This window comes from Pagrus pagrus (genome assembly GCF_965226575.1).
Source record: "Pagrus pagrus genome assembly, chromosome: 9".
Taxonomy (NCBI): domain Eukaryota; kingdom Metazoa; phylum Chordata; class Actinopteri; order Spariformes; family Sparidae; genus Pagrus; species Pagrus pagrus.
In genome coordinates this window covers 1,525,999-1,552,798 of record NC_140193.1, presented here as the reverse complement: position 1 = coordinate 1,552,798, position 26,800 = coordinate 1,525,999, and the positions used below count along the sequence as shown (strand labels likewise).

At 37.3% G+C, this 26,800-nt stretch overlaps 1 protein-coding gene across 6 annotated transcripts in view; it reads left to right on the top strand.

The window, feature by feature from the left end:
• Positions 1–13,298: 13,298 nt before the first annotated feature.
• LOC311262617 (titin-like) overlaps positions 13,299–26,800 on the top strand; it is a 204,782-nt gene continuing 191,280 nt past the window's right edge. For all 6 annotated transcript variants that reach the window (XM_084362161.1, XM_084362160.1, XM_084362158.1 and 3 more), the window contains exons 1-9: positions 13,299–13,516; positions 19,698–19,801; positions 20,892–21,095; positions 22,189–22,476; positions 22,671–22,753; positions 23,091–23,305; positions 23,422–23,497; positions 23,626–23,781; positions 26,725–26,784. In XM_084362161.1, coding sequence (XP_084218287.1) covers positions 19,711–19,801; positions 20,892–21,095; positions 22,189–22,476; positions 22,671–22,753; positions 23,091–23,305; positions 23,422–23,497; positions 23,626–23,781; positions 26,725–26,784 — 1,173 coding nt within the window. In that variant the 5' untranslated portion in view covers positions 13,299–13,516; positions 19,698–19,710. The remainder of the gene's footprint in view (positions 13,517–19,697; positions 19,802–20,891; positions 21,096–22,188; positions 22,477–22,670; positions 22,754–23,090; positions 23,306–23,421; positions 23,498–23,625; positions 23,782–26,724; positions 26,785–26,800) is intronic.

Here is a 26,800-nt window from a genome sequence, read left to right as displayed (position 1 = left end):
ATTTCATCAGCTGGTAGTTAAAGTCACATTGTAATGGAATGTTAGCTTCAACCGCAAAAGCAAAATTGTGTGAAAGATGGTTTCACACATGGAAAAAAGTTTCACTGAAATTTTCTCTTCAGTCAGTTTCACACAGAAATAAAAAAATATGACATTTTATTTTCACCTGCTGTCAACATGAATTAAAAAAAATTACTCAGCACCAGTTTCACACATGAAGAGGAAATCTATAAAAAAAAAAATTAAAAATCATGATTTTTTGCCAGGTTTCTTCCACCTAGGAAAAAAAATCTGGAATTTTGGGGGAAAAATCTGAATAATTTAACGTCTAGAAGATGTTTTTTAGACTTCTGGTACGAGGAGTCGCTCCGATTCACTGATCTAGATTTAATTTTGAAGGCTGATGTCCAGAAGAAAGAGTGAAAAGCTCTGAGAGAAGACCTCCAGGTGTAATCAGGACTTGGTGGCACGGTGGGTTTGTTCTCGGCTGGTAGTAACCAGAGGAGCTTGCTACAGTTCAAGTCCAGCCGACTGCCTGTACAAGGATCCTCAGTTGTCGGGCTTTGTCCCCTCCTGTGGTTTCTCATAGATAGAAGCAGTTGTCTATGAGATAAAGATGGTGTCCTGAATTTTTCAATATGTAAAAGGGTATCAGAATTTTTTTTTTGAAAGCTTTTTTTCCTCCCCAAAAAAGAAATTGGAATTTTTAGGAAAAAAATATTTTTTTTTCCTCGTAGAAAAGATAAATCTGAATTTTTTGAAAACAGCCACAGGTACTGTCAGGCAGCAGGATTTGAACCAGTGCACGTTCCTCTGGTTACTACCAGCCAAGAACATACCCACCATGCCACCAAGTCCTCTTCACACTGGGAGATCGTCGGGGCGCTTTTCACTCTTACTTTGGGTATTGGACTTTAAAAAGAAAGTTGAGTCTCATAAGAATCAAACTGTCAACCCCAGAAGTTCAGAGCAGTCGTCTATCAGCCTGAGCTGTCTGATCAGACTGACAAACTTGGTCTCAGAGCTTTTCACTCTTTCTTCTGGACATCAGCCTTCAAAATTCAATCCAGATCATTGAACCAGAGGAACTCAAGTCTCAACCTCAAATCTTGGAGGGAGCGCCTCTACACATTGAGCTATTCAGGTTAGAAGAACAACAAGTCTGACTTTTAATGAATCAAATTATCTTTTCCGAGCTGTTTTTTCCTCCTACAAAAAACACTCAGTGCCAGTTTCACACATGAAAAGGAAATCTATGAAAAAATTAAAAAGTCAAATTTTTTTGCAAGGTTTTCTCCACCTAAAAAATTAAGATTCTGAAATTTGGGGGGGGGGGGGGATATTAACTTTAAGTGGAAAAAATCTGAATTTTTAGGGAAAAGAATCTGAATAATTTCACTTCTATAAGATGTTTTGCCTCCTAATAGACTTCTTCCCCCACTCAGTACCAGTTTCATACATAAAAAGGAAATCTATAAAAAAAATTCTAAATCATATTTTTTTGCCGGGATTCTTCCACCTGGAAAAATACGATTCTCAAGTTTTGGGGGAAAAATCTGAAATTTTTTTCCTCCTATTGGATTGTTTCCCCACTCAGCACCAGTTTCATACATGAAAAGGCAATATATATATATAAAAAAAGAAAAATAATAATTTTTGCCAGGTTTCTTCCACCTTGACAAAAATTTCAGAAATAAATATATTCAGGTTTTTTCCCCCTAAAAATGCAGATTTTTTAAATCTAAAATATTCAGATTTTTTCCCCCTAAAAAATGCAGATTTTTTTTTTATCTTAAAAAATGCAGATTTTTTTTCCCCTCCTAAAAATATTCAGGTTTTTTCCCCCCTAAAAATTCAGATTTTCCCCCCCCCCCTAAAAATGCAGATTTTTTAATCTAAAAAAAATGCAGATTTTTTTTCCCCCCCTAAAAATATTCAGATTTTTCCCCGTAAAAATATTCAGATTTTTTTTTTGCCCTAAAAATGCAGATTCCCCCCCCCCCCCCTAAAAATATTCAGGTTTTTTTCCCCCTAAAAAATTCAGATTTTTCCCCCCCCCCCCAAAAAAACGCAGATTTTTTTTCCCCCCTAAAAATGCAGATTTTTAATCTAAAAAAAAAACCTAAAAATATTCAGATTTCCCCCCCCCCCCTAAAAATGCAGATTTTTTAATCTTAAAAAAATGCAGTTTTTTTCCCCCTAAAAAATTCAGATTTTTTCCCCCCCCCTAAAAATGCAGATTTTTTTCCCTAAAAAAATAAAATAATGCAGATTTCTTTTACTCTAAAAAAATGCCGTAAAAATATTCAGAATTTTTTCTTGCCCTAAAAATGCAGATTTTTTCCCCTCCTAAAAATATTCAGGTTTTTTTCCCCCTAAAAATGCAGTTGTTTTTTTTTATCTAAAAAAAAATGCAGATATATATTTTTTTTTTATCTAAAAAAATGCAGATTTTTTTTCCCCCTTAAAATATTCAGGTTTTTTTTCCCCCTAAAAAATTCAGATTTCCCCCCCCCCCCCCTAAAAATGCAGATTTTTTAATCTTAAAAAATGCAGATTTTTTCCCCTAAAAAAATAAAATAATGCAGATTTCTTTTAATCTAAAAAAATGCAGATTTTTTTTCCCCCTAAAAATATCCAGGTTTTTTTCCCCCTAAAAAATTCAGATTTTTTTTCTCCCTAAAAATGCAGATTTTTTAATCTAAAAAAAAAATATGCTGATTTTTTTCCCCCCTAAAAATATTCAGATTCCCCCCCCCCCTAAAAATGCAGATTTTTTAATCTTAAAAAAATGCATATTTTTTCCCCCCTAAAAATATTCAGAATTTTTTCTTGCCCTAAAAATATTCAGAATTTTTTCTTGCCCTAAAAATATTAAGAATTTTTTTCTTGCCCTAAAAATGCAGATTCCCCCCCCCCCCCCCTAAAAATATTCAGGTTTTTTCCCCCTAAAAAATTCAGATTTTCCCCCCCCCCCCTAAAAACGCAGATTTTTTTTTCCCCCTAAAAATGCAGATTTTTTAATCTAAAAAAAAAAAACGCTGTTTTTTCCCCCCTAAAAATATTCAGATTTCCCCCCCCCCCCCTAAAAATGCAGATTTTTTAATCTTAAAAAAATGCAGATTTTTTCCCCTAAAAAAAAATAAAATGCAGATTTCTTTAATCTAAAAAAATGCAGTTTTTTTCCCCTAAAAAATTCAGATTTTTCCCCCCCCCCTAAAAATGCAGATTTTTTTTTCCCCTAAAAAAATAAAATAATGCAGATTTCTTTTACTCTAAAAAAATGCCGTAAAAATATTCAGAATTTTTTCTTCTGCCCTAAAAATGCAGATTTTTTTCCCCTCTAAAAATATTCAGGTTTTTTTCCCCCTAAAAATGCAGATTTTTTTTTTTATCTTAAAAAAAATGCAGATATATATTTTTTTTTTTATCTAAAAAATGCAGATTTTTCCCCTAAAAAAAAAAATAAAAATGCAGATTTCTTTTAATCTAAAAAAATGCAGTTTTTTTCCCCCTAAAAAATTCAGATTTTTCCCCCCCCCTAAAAATGCAGATTTTTTTTCCCCTAAAAAAATAAAATAATGCAGATTTCTTTTACTCTAAAAAAATGCCGTAAAAATATTCAGAATTTTTTCTTCCCCTAAAAATGCAGATTTTTCCCCCCCTAAAAATATTCAGGTTTTTTTCCCCTAAAAAAATTCAGATTTTTTTTTTTCTCCCTGAAAACGCAGATTTTTTAATCTAAAAAAAAAATAAAAAAATGCAGATTTCTTTTCCCCTAAAAATATTCAGATCCCCCCCCCCCCAGAAAACGCAGATTCCCCCCCCCCCCCCCCCCCCCCCCCCCCCCTAAAATGCAGATTTTTTAATCTAAAAAAAAAAAATGATGATGAATGATTTTTTCCCCCCCCTTAAAAAAATGCTGATTTTTTTCCCCCCTAAAATTGAAGATTTATTCCCCCTAAAAATGAAGATTTTTTTTTTATCTAAAAAAAAAATGCAGATTTTTTCCCCCTACAAATATTCAGGTTTTTTTTCCCCCCTAAAAATGCAGATTTTTTTCCCCCTACAAATGCAGATTTTTAAAAAAATCTAAAATATAATAAATTTTGGGAAAATCTGAATTTTGAGGGAAAAAATCTGAACTATTAGGAGAAATACATCTGAATTTTCAGGGAACAAAATCTGAATAATCTTACTTCTAGAAGAAGTGTTTCCTCCTATTAGACTTCTTCCCCCACTCAGTACCAGTTCACACATGAAAAGGAAATATATAAAAAAAAAATTCAAAATCATAATTTTTACCAGGTTTCTTCCACCTAGAAAAAAAATATCAGATTTTTTTTCGAGAGTCAAAACCTCCAAGAAGCAACCAGCTGATGTCTCCAACTGAGTAGCTCAGTGTGTAGAGACACTGCCTCCAAGATATGAGGTTGTGGGTTTGATCCTTGAGTTGCTCAGTTTCAGGAAACTGATCTGGGTTGAATTTTGAAGGCTGAAGTCCAAAAGAGAGAGTGAAAAGCTCTGAGAGACAAAAGCTAATCCGTCTGATCAGACAGCTCAGGCTGATAGACAGCTGTTCTGAACTTCTGAAGTTGATGGTTCTATTCTTACGAGACTCAATGAATTTTAAAGTCCAACACCCAAAGGGAAAGTGAAAAGCGCCCAGAGAAGAGCTCCCAGTGTGAAGAGGGACTTGGTGGCATGGTGGGTATGTTCTTGGCTGGTAGTAACCAGAGGAGGTCACGCCGGTTTGAGTCCAGCTGACTGCTGGTGCGAGGGGTTGCTCTGGTTTACTGATCTAGATTTAATTTTGAAGGCTGATGTCCAGAAGAAAGAGTGAAAAGCTCTAAGAGAAGACCTCCAAGTGTAATGAGGACTTGGTGGCATGGTGGGTTTGTTCTCGGCTCGTAGTAACCAGAGGAGCTTGCTACAGTTCAAGTCCAGCCGACTTGGTTTCTCATAGATAAGAAGCAGTTGTCTATGAGGTGAAAATGGTGTCCAGAATTTTTCAATATGTAAAAGGAAATCAGAATTTTTTTTTTGAAAGATTTTTTTCCTCCCCAAAAAAGACATTTGAATTTTTAGGAAAAGAATGTTTTTTCCTCGTAGAAAAGATAAATCAGATTTTTCTAAAAAAAGCTATGGGTACTGGCAGGCAGCAGGATTTGAACCTGCACAAGTTCCTCTGGTTACTACGAGCCAAGAACATACCCACCATGCCACCAAGTCCTCTTCACATTGGGAGATCGTCTCTGGGCGCTTTTCACTCTCACTTTGGGTATTGGACTTTTAAAAAAAAAAAAAGTTGAGTCTCATAAGAATCAAACTGTCAACGCCAGAAGTGAAGAGCAGTCGTCTATCAGCCTGAGCTGTCTGATCAGACTGACAAACTTGGTCTCAGAGCTTTTCACTCTTTCTTCTGGACATCAGCCTTCAAAATTCAATCCAGATCATTGAACCGGAGAAACTCAAGGACCAATCCCACAACCTCAAATCTTGGATGCAGCGCCTCTACACATTGTGCTATTCAGGGTAGAAGAAAAACAAGTCTGACTTTTAATAAAACAAATTATCTTTTTCCAAGATGTTTTTTCCTCCTACAAAAAAATCTGAATAATTTTACTTCTAGAGAATGATTTTCCTCCTATTGGATTGTTTCCCCACTCAGCACCAGTTTCACACATGAACAGGAAATCTATGAAGAAAAAGAAAAATCTGTAATTTTTTTGCCAGGTTTCTTCCGGCTAGAAAAAATAATATCTGAATTTTTAGGGAAAAAAAATCTGAAATTTTAGTGGAAAAAATCTGAATTATTTGGAGAAAAAAATTGAATTTTTAGGGGTAAAAATCAGAATAATTTTACTTCTAGAAAATGTTTTTCAACCTAGTACACTTCTTCCCCGACTCAGTACCAGTTTCATACATAAAAAGAAAATCTATAAAAAATTTAAAAATCATATTTTTTTGCCAGGTTTCTTCCACCTGGGAAAAAAATCAGAATTTTTACGGGAAAAAAATCAGAATTTTTAGGGGAGAAAATATCAACTTTAAGTGGAAAAAAATCTGAATTTTTTGGAGAATTTTTTTTTGAATTTTTAGGGGGAAAAATCTGAATAATTTTACTTCTAGAAAATGTTTTTCATCCTATTACACTTCGTCCCCCACTCAGTACCAGTTTCACACCTGAAAAGGAAATCTATAACAAAAATTCAAAATCATAACTTTTTGCCAGGTTTCTTCCACCTGGAAGAATAAGATTCTGAAATTTTTTGGGAAAACAATCCGAATAATTTTACTTCTAGTAGATGTGTTTCTTCCTATTGGACTTTTTCACCATATCAGTAACTGGTACTTTCACACATGAAAAGGAAATATATAAAAACAATCAAATTTTTTAAGGGGAAAAAATCTGAAATTTTTTTTGGGGGGGGGTGGGGGATTCTGAATATTTTTAGGGGGGAAAAATCTGAATATTTTAGATTTTAAAAAAAATCATCTTTTTTTTTCTTATTTTTTTTTTTACATAAAAAAAATCTGCATTTTTAGGGTGGGAAAATCTGGATATTTTTAGGGGGGGGAAATCCTCCTAACTGTTTTTAGGGGGAAAAAAAAATCTGCATTTTTTTTTAGGGGGAAAAAATCTGAATATTTATAGGGGGAAAAAAATCAGCATTTTTAGGGGGGAAAATATGAATATTTTAGATTTTAAAAAAATCTGCATTTTTAGGGTGGGAAAATCTGAATATTTTTAGGGGGGAAAAATCTGAATATTTTAGATTTAAGAAAATATCGGCATTTTTAGGGGGGAAAAAATCTGAATATTTTAGATTTTAAAAAAATCTGCATTTTTAGGGGGGGAAAAAAATCTGAATATTTTTAGGGGGGGGAAATCTGCGTTTTTAGGGGGGAAAAAATCTGCATTTTTTTTTTAGGGGGAAAAAATCTGTATATTTTTAGGGGGAAAAATATGAATATTTTAGATTTTAAAAAATCTCCATTTTTAGGGGGAAAAGAATCTGAATATTTTTAGGGGGAAAAATTATCTGAATATTTTTAGCGGGGAAAAAAATCGGCATTTTTAGGGGGGGAAATTCTGAATATTTTTAGGGGGAAAAAATCTGCATTTTTAGGGGGAAAAATATGAATATTTTAGATTTAAGAAAAAATCGGCATTTTTAGGGGGGGAAAAAAATCTGAATATTTTTTTTGGGGGGGAAAATCTGCATTTTTAGGGGGGGAAATTCTGAATATTTTTAGGGGGAAAAAAACCTGAATATTTTAGATTTTTTTTAAAAACTGCATTTTTAGGGCGGAAAAAATCTGAATATTTTAGATAAAAAAAAAAACTGCATTTTTAGGGGGGAAAAAATCTGAATATTTTAGATTTTAAAAAAATCTGCATTTTTAGGGGAAAAAATCTGCAATTTTTTTAGGGGGAAAAAATTGCGTTTTTAGGGGGGAAAAATATCTGAATATTTTTAGGGGGGAAAAATCAGCATTTTTAGGGGGGGAAATTCTGCATTTTTAGGGGGAAAAAAAATTTGAATATTTTTAGGGGGGAAAAATCTGAATATTTTAGATTTTAAAAAAAACTGCATTTTTAGGGGGGAAAAAATCTGAATATTTGAGATTTTAAAAAAATCTGCATTTTTAGGGGGGAAAAATCTGAATATTTTAGATTTTAGAAAAAATCGGCATTTTTAGGGGGGAAAAAATCTGAATATTTTTAGGGGGGAAAAATCTGAATATTTTAGATTTAAGAAAAAATCTGCATTTTTAGGGGGGGAAAAATCTGAATATTTTTAGGGGGGAAAAATCTGCATTTTTAGGGGGGGAAATTCTGAATATTTTTAGGGGGAAATCTGAATATTTTAGCTTAAAAAAAAATCTGCATTTTTAGGGTGGGAAAATCTGAATATTTTTAGGGGGGAAAAATCTGAATATTTTAGATTTTAAAAAAATCAGCATTTTTAGGGGGGAAAAATCTGAATTTTTTAGGGGGGAAAAATCTGAATATTTTAGATTTAAGAAAAAATCGGCATTTTTAGGGGGGAAAAAAAATCTGAATATTTTTTTGGGGGGGGGAAATCTGCATTTTTAGGGGGGGAAATTCTGAATATTTTTAGGGGGAAAAAACCTGAATATTTTAGATTTTAAAAAAATCGGCATTTTTAGGGGAAAAAATCTGCAATTTTTTTTTAGGGGAGAAACAATGCGTTTTTAGGGGGGAAAAATATCTGAATATTTTAGATTTAAGAAAAAATCGGCATTTTTAGGGGGAAAAGAATCTGAATATTTTTAGGGGGAAAAATTATCTGAATATTTTTAGCGGGGAAAAAAATCTGCATTTTTAGGGGGGGAAATTCTGAATATTTTTAGCGGGGAAAAATCTGAATATTTTAGATTTTAAAAAAATCTGCATTTTTAGGGGGGGAAATTCTGAATATTTTTAGGGGGAAAAAACCTGAATATTTTAGATTTTAAAAAAATCGGCATTTTTAGGGGAAAAAATCTGCAATTTTTTTTTAGGGGAGAAACAATGCGTTTTTAGGGGGGAAAAATATCTGAATATTTTAGATTTAAGAAAAAATCGGCATTTTTAGGGGGAAAAGAATCTGAATATTTTTAGGGGGAAAAATTATCTGAATATTTTTAGCGGGGAAAAAAATCTGCATTTTTAGGGGGGGAAATTCTGAATATTTTTAGCGGGGAAAAATCTGAATATTTTAGATTTTAAAAAAATCTGCATTTTTAGGGGGGGAAATTCTGAATATTTTTAGGGGGAAATCTGAATATTTTAGCTTAAAAAAAAATCTGCATTTTTAGGGTGGGAAAATCTGAATATTTTTAGGGGGGAAAAATCTGAATATTTTAGATTTTAAAAAAATCTGCATTTTTAGGGGGGGGGAAATCTGAATATTTTCAGGGGGGGGAAATCTGCGTTTTTAGGGGGGAAAAAATCTGCATTTTTTTTTTAGGGGGAAAAAATCTGTATACTTTTAGGGGGAAAAAATCTGCATTTTTAGGGGGAAAATATGAATATTTTAGATTTTAAAAAATCAGCATTTTTAGGGGGGAAAAATCTGAATTTTTTAGGGGGGAAAAATCTGAATATTTTAGATTTAAGAAAAAATCGGCATTTTTAGGGGGGAAAAAAATCTGAATATTTTTTTGGGGGGGGGAAATCTGCATTTTTAGGGGGGGAAATTCTGAATATTTTTAGGGGGAAAAAACCTGAATATTTTAGATTTTAAAAAAATCGGCATTTTTAGGGGAAAAAATCTGCAATTTTTTTTTAGGGGAGAAACAATGCGTTTTTAGGGGGGAAAAATATCTGAATATTTTAGATTTAAGAAAAAATCGGCATTTTTAGGGGGAAAAGAATCTGAATATTTTTAGGGGGAAAAATTATCTGAATATTTTTAGCGGGGAAAAAAATCGGCATTTTTAGGGGGGGAAATTCTGAATATTTTTAGGGGGAAAAAATCTGCATTTTTAGGGGGGAAAAATCTGTATACTTTTAGGGGGGAAAAATCTGCATTTTTAGGGGGAAAAATATGAATATTTTAGATTTAAGAAAAAATCTGCATTTTTAGGGGGGGAAAAAAATCTGAATATTTTTTTTGGGGGGGAAAATCTGCATTTTTAGGGAGGAAAAAAATCTAAATGTTTTTAGGGGGGAAAAAAATCCGCATTTTTTAGGGGGGGAAAATCTGCATTTTTTTAGGGGGGAAAAATCTGCATTTTTAGGGGGAAAAAAAATCTGAATATTTTTAGGGGGGAAAAATCGGAATATTTTAGATCAAAAGAAAAATCTGCATTTCTAGGGGGAAAAATTATCTGAATATTTTTAGCGGGGAAAAAAAATCGGCATTTTTAGGGGGGGAAATTCTGAATAATTTTAGGGGGAAAAAATCTGAATATTTTAGATTTTAAAAAAATCTGCATTTTTTAGGGGGGAAAAATCTGCATTTTTAGGGGGGAAAAAAATCTGAATATTTTAGATTTAAGAAAAAATCTGCATTTTTAGGGGGAAAAGAATCTGAATATTTTTAGGGGGAAAAATTATCTGAATATTTTTAGCGGGGAAAAAAATCTGCATTTTTAGGGGGGGAAATTCTGAATATTTTTAGGGGGAAAAAATCTGCATTTTTAGGGGGGAAAAATCTGTATACTTTTAGGGGGAAAAAATCTGCATTTTTAGGGGGAAAAATATGAATATTTTAGATTTAAGAAAAAATCGGCATTTTTAGGGGGGAAAAAAAATCTGAATATTTTCTTTGGGGGGGAAAATCTGCATTTTTAGGGGGGGAAATTCTGAATATTTTTAGGGGGAAAAAAACCTGAATATTTTAGATTTTTTTAAAAAACTGCATTTTTAGGGGGGAAAAAATCTGAATATTTTAGATTAAAAAAAAAACTGCATTTTTAGGGGGGAAAAAATCTGAATATTTTAGATTTTAAAAAAATCTGCATTTTTAGGGGAAAAAATCTGCAATTTTTTTAGGGGGAAAAAATTGCGTTTTTAGGGGGGAAAAACCTGCATTTTTAGGGGGGGAAATTCTGCATTTTTAGGGGGAAAAAAAATCTGAATATTTTTAGGGGGGAAAATTATCTGAATATTTTTAGCGGGGAAAAAAATCTGCATTTTTAGGGGGGGAAATTCTGAATATTTTTAGGGGGAAAAAATCTGCATTTTTAGGGAGGAAAAAAATCTAAATGTTTTTAGGGGGGAAAAAAATCCGCATTTTTTAGGGGGGGAAAATCTGCATTTTTTTAGGGGGGAAAAATCTGCATTTTTAGGGGGAAAAAAAATCTGAATATTTTTAGGGGGGAAAAATCGGAATATTTTAGATCAAAAGAAAAATCTGCATTTCTAGGGGGAAAAATTATCTGAATATTTTTAGCGGGGAAAAAAATCGGCATTTTTAGGGGAGGAAATTCTGAATAATTTTAGGGGGAAAAAATCTGAATATTTTAGATTTTAAAAAAATCTGCATTTTTTAGGGGGGAAAAATCTGCATTTTTAGGGGGGAGGAAATCTGCATTTTTTAGGGGGGAGAAATCTGCATTTTTAGGGGGAAAAAAAATCTGAATATTTTTAGGGGGAAAAAAATCTGCATTTTTTAGATTTTAAAAAAATCGGCATTTTTAGGGGGGAAAAAAAATATCTGAATATTTTTAGGGGGGAAAAAAATCAGCATTTTTTAGAGGGAAAAAAATTCTAAATATTTTTAGGGGGAATAAACCTGAATAATTTTACTTCTAGAAGATTTTTTTCCTCCTATTAGCCTTCTTCCCCCACTCAGTACCAGTTTCACACATGAAAAGAAAAAATCTATAAAAAATGTTAAAAATCATAATTTTTTGCCATGTTTCTTCCACCTGAAAAAAAAAAAAATCCTAATTTTTAGGGAAAAAAATCTGAATATTTAGTGGAAAAAAATCTGCATTTTAGATTTAAACAATCAGAATTTTTAGGAAAAATTTTGGGGAAAAATCCACTCAGTACCAGTGTCACATATGAAAAGAAAATGTATAAAAAAAGAAAATACGAATTGACAAATCTGAAATTTCTTTCCAGATTTTTTTTCCTCCTACAAAAACAAATCTAAAGTGTCTTTGTTTGTTGTTGTTGTTGCTCTTTTTCAATATTTGCCTTAAAAATATATTGCATTGGAAGTAAAAAGTAGCAGAACATGGAAAAACGAGTACCTCAAAATTGTACTTAAGTACAGTGCTTCAGTAAATGTACTTAGTTTTTTCACTGAATAAAAAAAAATCATTATTTCAGTCTGACATTGACGTACATTTACAAAAAATAGTTTTAACAGTTCCATGTTGTTGAGGTATTAGTTGTATTCTCAGCTTCACAGTTAGAGTATCAGCAGTATGTGTACACATAATGAGCTGTTAGATGACCCAAACATAAAGAATCACAGTACTGTTTGTTTTCATGTCTGTGTTGCTGCTGATGGGTCCCTTTGATTGGCAGGGACAGCTCTGTAAACTGAGAGCAGTGATCTGATTGGCTGATGTGGATTTATGACACAAGCACAGAGGACAGAGAACCAGCCCCAGGCACCACATGCAGGCTGGGAAACATTAGCAGGTGAGTCAGTGTGATGTCAGAGGTAACCTGTCCTCAGTGAGGTGAACATCAGTGATTCTGATACCTGCTGTCATGATATCAGTTAACTCTGGGTTCACTGATCCAAACATGAGAAGCTTTAGTAATTAGCAAGCCATTTTGCCTCGCCCATTGCTGAAACCTATAAAATACGTACATTTCCACCACATTTGAATTTTGTGTACGGTAACTAAAACTCATACATGCTAACATCAGAAGTTAAATCTGTGATTTTTTCGGCCACAGCAGTAGTTTTTGTATAATCCTGCTGACAAAACAACCAACCAACCAACAAATGTACACGTGTGAAAACATAACCTCCTTTATTGACGTTCAAACGGCCAAAAATCACAGTTCAAAGCTTCTTTGGGTATTACTGGGTATTATTGGGTAGTATCTTTGGGTTTTCGGAAATGTTGTGGAAAATTTTACCTGCATTCTCTCTGTTTTATGACATTTTATGAAGTGTTTATTATTGACCAATTAATTAAGGAAAAAATCAGCAAATTATCCAATATGAAAATAATTGTATGTGTTTTCTCTGTGGAAATCTGGAAGGTGAGCCTGAAAGAATAAGCCCATCCTTATTAGGGTGTTTTTTCTCACATGTTGGTTAATGTCTCGGGAATGAAGCATGGAGCTTGATGGAAAGAAATATCTATGGTATCTATGAGTGAGTACAACTTAATAAAAACATTTAAAAATCAGTATCTATCAGATTTAAACATGTTTTATTTGGTATTGGATTAGGCTTGATTAAATTAAAGGACCATGATGGAGGTTAAAAATGTCACAGATTAAAATTCCATCATCGTCAAAAAAACTTTGAAAGTGTCTCTTTCTCTTCTTTTGTTGTTTTTTCTGACAGTTTATTCAACAAATGAGTGAGATGATCAAGAAAATAATTAACATTTTAATCCATAATAAAAATAACTGTGAGTCGCAGATCAGTTTAGACGTTTTATTCCCAGACTCTCTCTCAGTCTGTCTCTTTGTTGTGTAAAACGACTGACAGGTGTGACGAGTTGCATAAAATGGCTCCCTGTCCTCCCATGATTCCTTGCAGGATGGTACGAGGCTGACCAATGGCACCCCCCGGCCTATGTGATGTCACAGAGATATAAAGCCCCCCGCCGTACTGCTGGCTCCTCTGAGCAGAGTCAGCGTTCCCGGCCTGGACGCCTCGGCTGGAGGGACTGCTGTCAGGTTGAAAAACAAAACTACACGGCGCTGACGGCCTGTAGTTTTGTTTTTTTCTGTGGGGTTCCTTCGAGGCTCAGCTCGTTCTCCTTTTGGATTTTCGAACGAAATTTTCTGGATAAAGAGATTTTTGATTTCCTGAAGACAGCCCTCTGGGCATCCCAGGCATCCTTGTGCACACAAGTAAGTGTCTTTAAAGTTTTCCAGAGTGTTGTGATTGACGAGCAGCAGCTGACTGACGGCTGCTGGATTCACACTTTAACACCCATACGTTTGTCTTCTAGACCAGACTCCATTCATTTTCTAGTCACTTTTCAGGAAGTGACACTGACACATTGAAGGCTTTTTGCTGCTTTTTCATGTTGAAGGTTATAATGGGACGTCCCAGAATAGCCCTGATAGCATCAGACTGGACTCTCAGCTGGGTGGCTGATGGCTTTTTAAGGGAATCAGCAGCAGGGCTATCAGTTGCTCCTCCAGCTATGTGCCACATGGTGGCTGTCAATCAAACAGAGGTGTGGTGGTGGGGGTATTGCGGGGGGTGCTGTTATTTTTAGTGGTTGGTGTCCTGTGTTAGATAAACCCCCCTCGTTACATTACACAGAGCTGTGTGGGGAGGAAGTGTTTGACTGACAGCAGGGACACATCAGAGAAGCTTTTATTTTGGAGGAGAGTGAACAGCTGCTGGTCTGTCCTCAGGGCACATTATTTTTAGTTTTTATTTTAAAAAGGACAGAAAAGAGGGGCTGATCTTCAGCATGTTTGAGAAGTTTAAAAATGAAAACGTGACGTGTCGCGGGGGTTATCCTGCAGCTTTTATTTGATCTTAATGCGCTGAGAGAGCAGACTGAATATAAAAAATCTGTCTGAGAGGCTGATTCGTCTCCAGGAATAAATGGTCATTGTGTGAGGAATACTGAATAATGACCATGAACATACGATGACCTGATCTGCTAGTTTGAGCTGATGCTTTGATTGAAAGTGAATTTTTTCTGTGAGCGACTGATTACATGAGGTTTAACGCTGCAACTGAAGAGTCAAATCCTCGACATTTAACAGGCAGTTAATGTGAATGTTGCATGTTTTTGGGATCACAAACATTAGTTTTTTCTATTAAAAGGTGTGTAATGGGTTTTTGTTAAAACATTAAATTTCTTTTCTGTCTTTTAAAACATTTTTATTGACTTGTTCAGAAATCAAATGTGTAAAGAAAGGGACGAGGATGTAGAGTAGAACATGAAGGAAGAGACAAAAAGTGCATTTTTCATTCTGTATCTAAATGAAATACGAAACAAAAATCACACAGCACAAATAGCAGATCGTTACATTAAATGTTATGTATTGTTCCCAATATAATCTGACAGGAAAATAGTCGATGAAACTGGAATAAAAACTGTCAGGACAAAACAGCTGAATAAGAATGAAAAGAAATGTGTTTCTCATAAAAAACTCAGAAAAATCCAGATCTTTTGCTGAAGTAAAAGTTTTATATCACAGTGTAGAAGTCCTCCATTATGAGCTTCAGTCTTGTGTTATAATTAGGTAGAACGCAAATCATAAAATAAAATAATAAACAATTAAGGTATGAAAAGTAAAAGTATCCCAATGCAGAACTGTCTCTTTTACTGGATGTTTGATTATTAAGACTATTAAGAATTTTAGCTACTTTTTATACTGATAGCAAAGTAAATCAACAATAATTCATCATATTTAAGAAGTTAATGATGTGATTTAGATCAACAAACCTGCTAAGCAGCTCCGGCTGTCGGATAAATGCAGTACAGAAATGAAATGAAGAGAAGTATAAAGTACTTTAATAAAAACTTTCCATAACTTGTTAGAAACACGTTGGCTGATGAATCTTTTAATAAGTAGAGACGACTGTTGAGTGTCGGGCTCCAGCTGGCAGCGTTACACTCACTTCATTAACATGCAGTCGAGTCATCAGATTAAGTTTAGCTGAAACCAGATCTGATCTAAGTCGAGTTCACAGACTCACAGAAACAGATTTAAACTGCTGCAGGAACCTGATTATGTCTCCGCACACGGTGACAACTAACCAACATCAATCTGAGCATTTCTCTGCTTTATTCGTTTTATTGGTCCTAAAGTTATAGAGAGAAATCAAAATGAATGAACTGAAACAAGGTAATGATACATAACGTAAAAACAGGAAAAATAATCTATTTAAATATTGAAAAGATGAAAGTTTGTCTTTGTGGTTAAAATCTGTTTAATAAATCCTCAGTTGAAAGTTGAAAACACCGAACAGCTCCATCCAAATCAACATTAATGAAAAGGGATTTTAATGGTTGAAGCTGAAAAAGTCTTGCAACAACCTCATTTTCAAAACTTTATTAAAAAGCTTAACCAACTTTAATTGAATTAAGTGTGAAGCCTTGACTTTTCACATTAAAAGCCCCTAAACTTTTCACATAATCCATTTAAACTGCCTACATACAATACATATATTGTGTTTTTTGTTTTTATTTTTTTTATAAATAATCCCCTTTACATTCTCTTTGAAATTGATTAATTACACTATTATTAGTGGGTAGATAATTAAAACTATAGGAACTAGAGATGGATTTTATTGTGTACATTAAGATTCAGGATTCAAGATTTTACATTCAGTTTATCATTATACAACACAAGAGTGTGCAACAAAACAAAGTCATACAATTACAATTCTGATCATTTTTAAATGTTATTTTTAAAATGTTGCAGTGATTTTCAGTTAAAATACTCAATTTTGGAGGCCACACTGAGGAAGTAGAGCAGAGACCAAGATGTTCATGATGGTTTGGCCATATGATAAAATGAGTGTGCTGACAATTTGCAGTTTTGTGGTGTCAGACAACAGCAGCTTTCACTGTTAGCCAGTCACAGCCAGTCAGATCCAAACAGGAAACCACAGCCAAACAGAGTTCAGATGGTCGAGTGATTCACGGAGACCTCAGATAGCTCCAGGAAGTTCTGAGCAGGCAGTTTAACTGTGTGAATACAGAGAGAAAGACATGTGGTGTTTGTCGGTTCATAGTTAATGGTCCATTGGAATAAACTGTCTCTGCTGAAAGGCTCCGGTCAAAGCCAACCAGGGAACAGCTGGGGCCAATTAAGTCTTACTAGGGCCACCCATATAAACCGGGACCATCAGGGCCAACCAGAGACAAATGGAGCCAAACGGCATTCAAGGCCAACTTGGATGAATTAAAGCTAACCCAGTCCAGTTAAAAGAATCCAAGTAGGTCAGAGCAGGGCCATCCGGGCCAAAACAGGTTCATCAAGGGCCAATCAGAGCCAGTAAAGTTTAGCCTCTGACATCACTCTGAAGCGCCGCTCCTCTGGTAGCCATCAGTGGCTCCAGTTGAACCATTAAGTGACGATGGATTTGATTCAAAACTGCGAAGGATCGCAGGGTTTGTGAACATTCGTTCAGACCGCCCTTTCCTCGTATTTTAGATTCTGATTTCAAATATTTAAATAAATTGTTAATTATTAAACATCTGCACAATGTTTAAAATGTACTAGTTCCATTCACTCAAAGTCTGTATTTTATTATCAATCAATCAAGAAAATGATCAGCAGAGAAACTGCAACACAATCCCTGTTGATGCAGGCACAGCCGGACTTTTACAACTTTTGTTTAAGATTTCAGCCTGGTTTGACACTGTTTCTGTGTCTACTGTCACCTGTCAAACAAATCAAAATGCAAACACATAAAAAATCCCGTTTTTTCCGTTTTCAGGCCTGGTTTTGAAGTGCAGAAGTAAAATAATTATATTGTCTGTGTTTTGTTTGTGTAATATTCATTATTTGAAAAAAAGTGCAAACAAAAACTCGAACTAAAACTGGTAGAAAAACAAACAAACAAACAACTAAACATACATATTCTTAAAATCTAAACAAACTTGAACTAAACTGAGCGCTCCGTGAAGACGACCTGAAACTGAACTGGAGTTGAAATGTAAAACCAGTTCCCAGTGCGGGGTTAAACAGGTGTTTTAATCTGCGGTGGATCCTCTGGTGGTTCATCAGCCAGACCCCGTGGAGCCTGGACCAGGTCCAGGGACAGACTCCTAAAAATAAACCTGAAGGGATCAAACCGACGACCTGAGCTGCTGCAGCTTCATCACACCCAGAGTCTCGCTGTCAGCAGGTCAGCTGAGACGACATGAGACACAGCAGGACATCGCAGCTCCTTCAGTTTTATGGTTTTTACACGTTTTAGACTTTTAAAAAGTTTGTTCTTAAAATTGTCATAGATTTTTTAAAATAGATACACAACACCAGTGCACAGCATCAGTGATGAGATCAAATCAGCTGGACCATGATGTCAAGAAAATACTTGGTACTGACAGAAAATTAATCAATTCCTTGTTAAGTTTCTACAAAACTCTTTTTTGTAATTTAACAAAAGAAGCTCTGAAATATAGTCAAAACAAATTATAGACTAAAATGCAGATTGTGACCTAAATAAGACTCTAAAGACTTTGGATCATTGCCAGCTTTCAGTACAGGACGGCTTTTGTTTCTCTTCTGTGAACACATCGGTACCAAATTATTTATTATTGACATGACATTATACAACACAAGACTGTGTGAGCTAGACACAAACACAAACTGACTAATCAGTTTGTGTTTGTGACTAATCAAGTCAAGAAAATACACTCTCCATGGCTCAGAGTCTAGACGAGTTATCCAGCATAGTTTACAACACATCTTTTAAACTTTCTGTTCTGTGGTGGTGAAGCTTTTGTGACACTAAAGAAAATAAAACTACTTGATTGAGGCTCAGGAAATGTTCATATTTCTTGTCAAGCTCTTTAAAGAGGAGAGAATCGTCTTGTTGTCAGACTGATCGGTCAGTTCTTTCAGTTATTATTTTGAATATGATTTGTTGCTCTTAGTCAGTTGTGTTATAATATATTTTAATAGCAGATGTTGAATTCGTGTGTCCTTCCTGGTTACAGTTTGGACATCAGTGGATATAATTCCTGGACACGTTCATTCAATCTCTCACAAAGTCCGACATGTTGAATTTTTATTAATATATTAAAATGTTGCCAATCGAACCTGAGAAAGATCAGCTGTTGGTTGAAAATGTTTGATACTAGTGTTGCTGTGATACCTGAGTTTCCAACATCTCGCTTAGAGAATTACAAACAGCTTTTCTTTTTTAAATCTAACAAAAGAAGTTATTAAATGTTGAAACACAAGCAGCAACAAACTGTTTGAAGTTGTCAGCAGGTCTGTGTAAAAGTGACTCCACAGTGTTCAACATCAGTGTGTGTGTGTGTGTGTGTGTGTGTGTGTGTGTGTGTGTGTAGGTGCCTACACAAGGCTGTAAATCCTTCTGTGTCTCCAGAGGGAGCTGTGTGAAGTCTGATAAATGACGCCAGCTGTTGGTGGTTGAGTTGCATTGTGGGTAATGGAGGCACCAGGTTTTGACTCTGGCTCTGCTGCAGTGAGTTTGATCCTCATGTTTGATGTGTCCATTGATCCGTGTTAGAGGAGTGTGATGTTAAACCTGTGGAGGACTCTTTTAGATCTGGACCTGTCCGATCAGAGATAAGGCAACAGGATGAGAAGCTGATCAGACATTTGGTGCCAATTTTTCTGTTCTTGATGAACCCGGTACAGACACATTTCTGTTGCTATGAAAACGTTTTTTGTAATGGATACCCAACCCATAAAGTAAAGAAAATGAAACTGGCTCCAGATCCAAAGACACATTGCGGTTCACCAGTAGTGATATGATGATTTTAGTCAGAACAGAATTGTTTTCTGGACTTGAAATGTGAAAAACTGGCAGTGTGGTCCAAAAAATTTTGTGGTTTCCTTTGGTGCAGCTTGAGAAATAAAACGTGTTGTGGAGTTGTCAGTTTGAATTCATAGACCTGTAATCGGCATTAAAAACATTGGAAAAGTCGGGAAAGTAAAGTTTTCTGTTGTGTCTGCTGACAACCATCGCTTCCTCCATGATAAAGGTCGTTCCCAGCATGCTCCTGTTTCCAGTCAACAGTGTTTAGTCTTGGTGTGGATCGTCACTGTTTGTTGCTGGTTACTGCAAAAGACGGTCCTAAAGAATCTTTTGTTACTATGAAATGATATAAGTAATAGAATATAGCATATAGATTTCCTATCTCTGTTATCCTTTAAATATACTGCATTGAAGAAAAGCACTGGAATTAGAGAAGTTGATTTTATTGCTGCAGTAATTTGACGACAGCACAGTCATTTTTCTCTACGTATATTTTTGCTTCCGAGTTGAATTGGCTCAGAAAGGTCTTTGCTGCTCTTGTGCTCAGGTTTTTGTGTTTTGTTCTGACCATTTATTTTATCGTCTCCGTCTCGTCTGCAGGGTGCCAACCAACATGTCAACACAGGCGCCAACATTCACACAGCCGCTGCAGAGCGTCGTGGCACTTGAGGGTAGTGCCGCGACGTTCGAGGCTCAAGTTAGTGGTAAGGAAGCTTTCTGACTCACACACAGTTCAAATGTCAAATTTAATTACATAACCTGCTTTTAATGCACTATTATGTTTATACAATAATAACACTGTTTAATTCTTACCCTGTTAGCTTTTAAATGTCATGTTATTATTACCAAAAGTTTGCTGGTGTGATTGATGCTGATGCTAGGATTAAAGGGCTAGTTAAATGTGTCAAAGTCATTGTTATTAAATGTTTAGAGAAATGTTTTTCTCTTACCTGGTCTGTCCTCCTCAGAATCAAATGAAAAGAGTGATATCAATTTCATGTCTGTGCAACCAGTGAAGACATTCAAGGCATGTTTTATCTTAGCTTGGCCTAAAGAATGGACTTAGGGGGAAACTGCCGGTGTGTGCAGCCGCACAACAGCATAATCAGTGCTAAATGTAGCAACAGTCAGCTTACAGGTTAGATGAAGTGGTAGCATTTGGTAGCTAACTGGTGCATATCAAGCAGGGGGAAACTGCTCACCTAGCTATCAAAGAGGTATCTAGCAAGCTAACTAGAAAGAAATCCACCTTCCAACAATTTCAGCTCACTGATTTACATGATGTATGTTGTTAATTAAGCAAATGTAGAGACAGAAATGTAAAAAAAAGAAAAAGAGACGTGTGTTGACTACAAGACGAACTGCTGACTAGCTGGTTAGCTAGCTTCATTTCTCTAATTGCTGTTAGCTCGTTTAAGGATAGGTGATAACATAATTAGGATTTCCTGAAAGCTAATGTTAGCGTAAATTACACTAATGTCAATGATAGCATGGCTTTTTTTTAAACAGAGACTATCATGCTTCACAGGCTCACTGGGACATCACTGAGGGGTTGTTTGCGCCTTGAAAAGGCTAAATGTAGTTTGTTTTTCGCTGAAGCTAGGCTAGCAGTTTCCCACTGCCTCCAGTCTTTGTGCTAAGCTAGACTAAATGTGTTCTGGATTTGATTCTGAGACAGACTTTGACCCGGGATGATTGCAAGCAGGAGAATTTCTGGACAGATGCTGGAATATCTCATCAGAATTTAAAGATCTGTGGGTTCTCTGACCGGTGCGGTTCTTTTCTCCTCTCTAGGTTCTCCAGTTCCTGAGGTGAGCTGGTTCCGTGATGGCCAGGTTCTTTCCGCCGCCGCTTTGCCCGGCATTCAGATCTCGTTCAGCGACGGCCGCGCTGTTCTGAGGATCCCCGCTGTGACCGCCGCACACAGCGGAAGATTTTCCGTCAGAGCTACCAATGGTGCTGGACAAGCCACGAGCACCGCTGAACTCCTTGTTACAGGTGAGACCTCTCACTGCACGGGTCTACCAGGTACTAATCCAGTGGCCTGAGGGTTCAAGGGTCGGCTAATGTATCTTCTTTTTAGAAAGTATCAAACAGCTACAAAGAGACAAAAGTATCATAACATGAACACATTTTTAAATATAAAATCCATCTTCATCTACGCTGTCCTGACATAAGTTAAACAGTCTCTGAGATCAGTGATTGTCTTTCTGCGCCACAGTTGGAGTCTAAATTTATCCTGCTCTCAGCTGAGGGGCGCGGCCTGTTACTTAATCCAGTGATAAAACAGATATAGATGCAGCTGTTGCAGCATAGCTTTCCTTAAGAGGAATCTCAAGTTTATTGAGTGGACACCTTGAACTTTAACCAGTAAAGATCTCATGTCTGAGTCCGCAGTTACAAAACTGCACATGTCAACTAGTTGATAATAAATCAGCTTGAACATGTGAAAGAGAGTTCAGGGGTCAAATTGATCTTTATCTGTTACTGTGTTCATTTTAACATCATGCTGGGTCTATTTTTCTGTCCTGGACGTGGATTTTTGTTTTCTACAATGGTGAAGGATTGGCTTACCCTAACCAACCATCTTTCCCCATGCCTGAGCCTAACCAACCCAGCCAACGGAGGCAATGCTTACTTCACAGAGGCAGAGTAGAGCAGGTCATTCCTGCGCTATCCTATGAAAAGAACATTTGAATCTTGGATTCTAACTCTGGCTGCTATCTTTCCAACTCAAGCCTCATCCTCATCCTCATCCTCATCCTCATCTTCGTGTGAAATTTTATTTTGTTGAAATTTCCTCAGAGATTTTCCTGCTGCAACTATATAATTTTCCCATAATTTTCGTCATTCAAGATTCAGAAAATAAAATCTAACTCATAGAATCAAAGGCTGTCCGTCTGTCAGTGTGATATGTAGGAATCAAAGTGTTTTTTTGTTTTTTACTCTTGTCAGTTTTGTTGATTGATTAACTGGTCTCTGGTCTCTCTTGAAAAAAAAATAAAAAAATCCTGAAGCCTGTGTGACTTCTTCTAAGTTAACATGTCATCGTTAAAATCAGGCTAACGAGACATATTCTTCGTCCCTGCAGCGGAGACGGCGCCTCCAAACTTCCTTCAGAGACTGCAGAGCTCCACAGTGAGACAGGGCAGCCAGGTGAGGCTGGACGTCAAAGTCACAGGAATCCCAACACCTGTGGTGAAGTTCTACAGAGAAGGAGCTGAGATCCAGAGCTCAGCCGACTTCAGGATCCTCCAGGAGGGAGACCTGTACAGTCTGCTGATCGCCGAGGCTTTCCCAGAGGATTCTGGGACATATTCAGCGACCGCAACAAACAGCAGCGGACGGGCCACCTCCACCGCTGAACTGCTGGTTCAGGGTGAGGACCTCAGTCACTGAATCTTCTGGAATCATGTTAATTAGAACTTCTGTATATTGACATAATCAAGAAATGTAAAATGAGAAATGTGTTGTCATAAGAAAAAACTTTAACAGCACCAGAAAACATGAGTAATCTAGATTTAGTAGCTGTTTTTGTGTCTGTGTATAAATCTAAGTGTATTTTTGCTGCAGGTGAGGAAGCTGTACCTATGAAGAAAACCAAGACTATTGTGTCCACATCACAGATGGAGACTTCCCAGACCAGAGTTCAGAGGGTGAGACTTACTGAAAACAAGCTGGTCTGTCCTAGAAGCGGTTTTACTGAGTTATCTGTCAACGTTAAGTTAAAACTAGAACCCTCAAAATCTGAAACTCATGTAAGATGAACCGTTCCCACAAGGTTACAGATTACTCAGTGAACTTGATTCAACATCAAAATACAGAAATGTTTTTCGTTGTCCTCCCCCTGTTGGATCTGTTTTATGTTACACATTCTAATATTTGGGGCTGAGAACTTTCTGCATGCATTGTAAAAACAAATGTTAAATACAGAGTGGAGTTCTTGTGGTGGTGAATTTTGTGAAGTCATTTTATTTTATTTTTCCTCTCCAGAAGGTGGAGGCCAGTTTCCAAGCCGCCACCATGATGGAGATGCGCGTAGAAGGAGGAATGATGACTCAGCATATGGCTCACAAAACCCCTCCACGGGTTCCCCCGAAGCCGACCTCCAAGTCCCCTCCGTCCTTCGTTTCCAAAGTGTCGGGAGGACGCCAGCAGTCGCCTTCACCTGTCAGACACGTGAAAGGGCCGACGCCCCAACCTGTCAGGTATGCCCACTGCCACTGGTAGATTATACAGATGATACAGAAGTGACAGAAGTGTTGATTTTAGAAATGAAAAATGGATGTGACCGTATTGTAATCGACATCGTTGTTGTCTGCAGACCTGTTTCTCCCACCACCAGAGTGTCTATCTCTCCCATCAGACCAGTCAAGTCTCCTTCACTGACCAGGAAACTGGTGAGAACACGAAGTCTAGCTGTTTAAGAAGCCACACTCACCATAGACCTCAGATCTCATGAAGAACTTCTGCTCCAGGTCTGTCAGATTATTGTAACCACCAACATCATGCTGCCCTCCTCTTGCAGGTGTCTGGCTCTGCAGAGGTCCTGCCCCCCTGGAAGCAGGGAGACTATGTGACTGAAGCCAGCTACAGCACTATGAGCAGCATGACCAGTGTAAGTAGCGCCACCCAGCTACATATGGAGAAGCACTGGGAGCAGCAGGTCACCGCCACCAGAGAGGTGAGGATGGAAAAGATGGTGTGAAGCTGCATGCAAAGTTTTTTTAACCAGCAAATCATTCAGACTCATTCAAGGAAGTAAGAAAACCACAGTCAGGGTGGACGAGTCTGGAGTGTGACCATGAATGTGGCAACAGACTGAAGAGAAATCTAAATACAACAGCAGCACCTTTCAGTGAATGCACACTGAAGTCAACAGTACACACGTACAATAAGCTATAATTGAACTAACTGAATGTTATGAAGTGACACAGTGCCTTGGTCCAGCTCTGCCTATGTGTTGGATGCAGATTGAACATGTGCTGATGTGTTGATGTGCTGTGAATGCGTCAGGTAGAGCATGTTTCCCAGGACGATAAGAGCGTGGCTGTGGCTACAGTGATGGCGGCTGTGGATCAGGCTCGTAGCCGGGGGCCACCTGAGTCCAGAGAGCAGGTAGACCCCCAACTGTCTGCTTCCATCATCCCACCTGCTCTTCAGACTGTCCCTTCATTCATCTTTTTTCACTTTTTCATCTTTGTTTACTCTTTTTTCCCACTTCAGTCCCTTCCCTAATGTTGCTTAGACTGAGCACATTCCTGCTCCCCAGAGGATGAACCGTTTTCACTGTAACAGCGCCAACCTGCCCCTGATGGCAAGCTTTTAAACTCTTATCCTAGCTTACATTTTGCCACAAAATACATAGAAAACAACATATTACATTTGAGGTAATAAGTTATGACAATTAACAGAATTGGGTTTTTCAAGGCTTTATAACATGCAGCAAGGCAGCAGTGAAGGAAGCCAAGATTTACAGACAGGATTAAATGAAGCAAACAATTAGGTGTCATCGGCATAACAATGGTAGAAATAAGGAAATATTGTCAAGTTGTAGCATATTTAAACTTAATTAAATGGGCCAAGTAAAGGGCCTTGTGGGACACCACATTTTGAAAGAGCTGATAAGGAATACGATCACACTTGGACCTGTTTTAATTCACATTTTCAGTTTGGCACATGATACACTTTCCACATGCCAACATCAGAAATGTAAAGTACGACTGAGTAAAAGTCCAGATTTTTCAAAAAGTTTTTCTTCTTTCCTGAAGTGTCGAAGTTTCTATGTTTGGACTTTGACGTCACATGGGACGATGTGAAAATTTCATGTCATGATTTTCATGGCCAAAATAATTTTGATTTATGATGTTGTGCCAATAATCATCAAAATATGATCAAACTCTTAAAATGCTACTAAAACAATCACTTCAGGCCGTGCAACACTTAACACCAGAAGCTAGATTCATAAAACTCAGCAAACCTCCCTGTGTGTAAATATGACAAGTTTGGAGATTTGGATGTTTGATTTCTTTACTTTTAGTGGAGCGACTGTTGGACCTGCCGTCACTGAACATCTCCTCCGCTTCACCTTTTTTCTTCCATTGTATCTTTTTTTTTATGATGAAGTCCATCTTTTCTTTGCTTCACACTAACGAGAGTAAACTGCATGATGCATGGATTCAGAGATCAGTGATGATGATTGTTTCTGTTTGAATGTTCTTCTATTCTTCTACATATAAAGAAGTATTTTTCCAACCTTTGGTCGAGTTTCTTCCTTCAGAACTCCTGATATGGATGTCCTTAGATCTAAGTGCTACTTCTTGTGTCTCCAGGCTGAGGGAGGGAAAAAAGCTGAGGCGAGGTCAACGGTGTTGGCCGCCGTTGACCTCGCTCGTGTCCGCCTGCCTGTGCATGGGGAGGGCGGTGTAGCTGAAGAGGAGGAGGCTTTAGAGGTGGAGATAAAGCAGCAAGGCAGAGAAATGGCTGCAAAGCATATTGTTGTGACAAAAACACCTCCTGCTGAACCGCCAGCTGCTGTCACTGTGAGCTCAGAGCAGCGCACAGTCCAGGTCTCACAGGTCGGAGGAGTTTACTGAATTCATAATCGATATGATATCTGGCAATAGAGTCTCAGTTTTCCTAACCGCTCAATAAACTCTGTTGGTTACTCTAGATTCAAAGAACAACAGAACTCTCCACCCACGTGGACACTGGTGTCGCCCCGTCCCCAGTTCCACATTTCACAGTTTCTAAAGTTTCTGTCCCTAAACATGAACCTAGCCACGAGGTAAGAAGAGGAGCTGCAGGCCCGTCGTCATCACCCAAAATCCTCCATTTCATCTTTAACACACGCACATCTTAACACACACTCCACTCGTTTGTTATGTGGTGTGATTCACTTTGAATTTCTGCTCACCGTATCACCCAACCTAAACTATAAGCAACAGCATCGCAGTGATGGGAAAATTAATTGCTTCTTTCACTAAGAATTCCTCTCCCCGTTGTTTCCGGTCACTAATCCTCAGATGAACGTGGACGTTTGTTTCTGATGGTTAACGCTGTTCTCATTGGCTCGGTCAGGTGTCCATCGCTGGCTCTGCTATCGCTACTCTGCACAAAGAGTTAGGTTCCTCCCACACTGCCCGAAAGATCATCAAGCCCGTCAAGTCTCCAAGTCCGTCCCGCAGAGCGGTGGAGGTGCGAGTGACGCCCGAGCCCCTCCCCCCGCCGTTCAAAGACGTCAGATATCAGAGTCAGTTTGAGTTACAGGCGGGCGGAGCTTACGCAGTGAGTGAGGAGGAGTTTGAGGACTGGGAACCTCAGGTTGGTCCGAACCCTTCGCTGTAGTCTTCCCTTCACTTCCCCCATTTTAACCCTGTGTGGACTCTCACCTGCGCTCCCCCTCTTCAGCCAATCACACGCTACCATTCATCCGCCTCATGAAGAATCCTCTTCCTCCTCTTCTTCTTCTTCCTGTCTTCACCTGTTGGCCTTCATCCCTCTGTCTTCTCTGCAGGGTTTTATCTGTTATAACCGGCTTCCGCCCCTCCATCCTCACAGAAACAGCTGAGAAAACACCTTGTCGTTTTCTGTCTTTGATGAGGTTTAACTCGTTATTTTTCCTCAGGAGGCGGCTGCTGTACCCACAAGAGCTCAAGAGCCGGTTGTTCCTCCAACTCTTATTGCTGTGAGTACTTCTCATG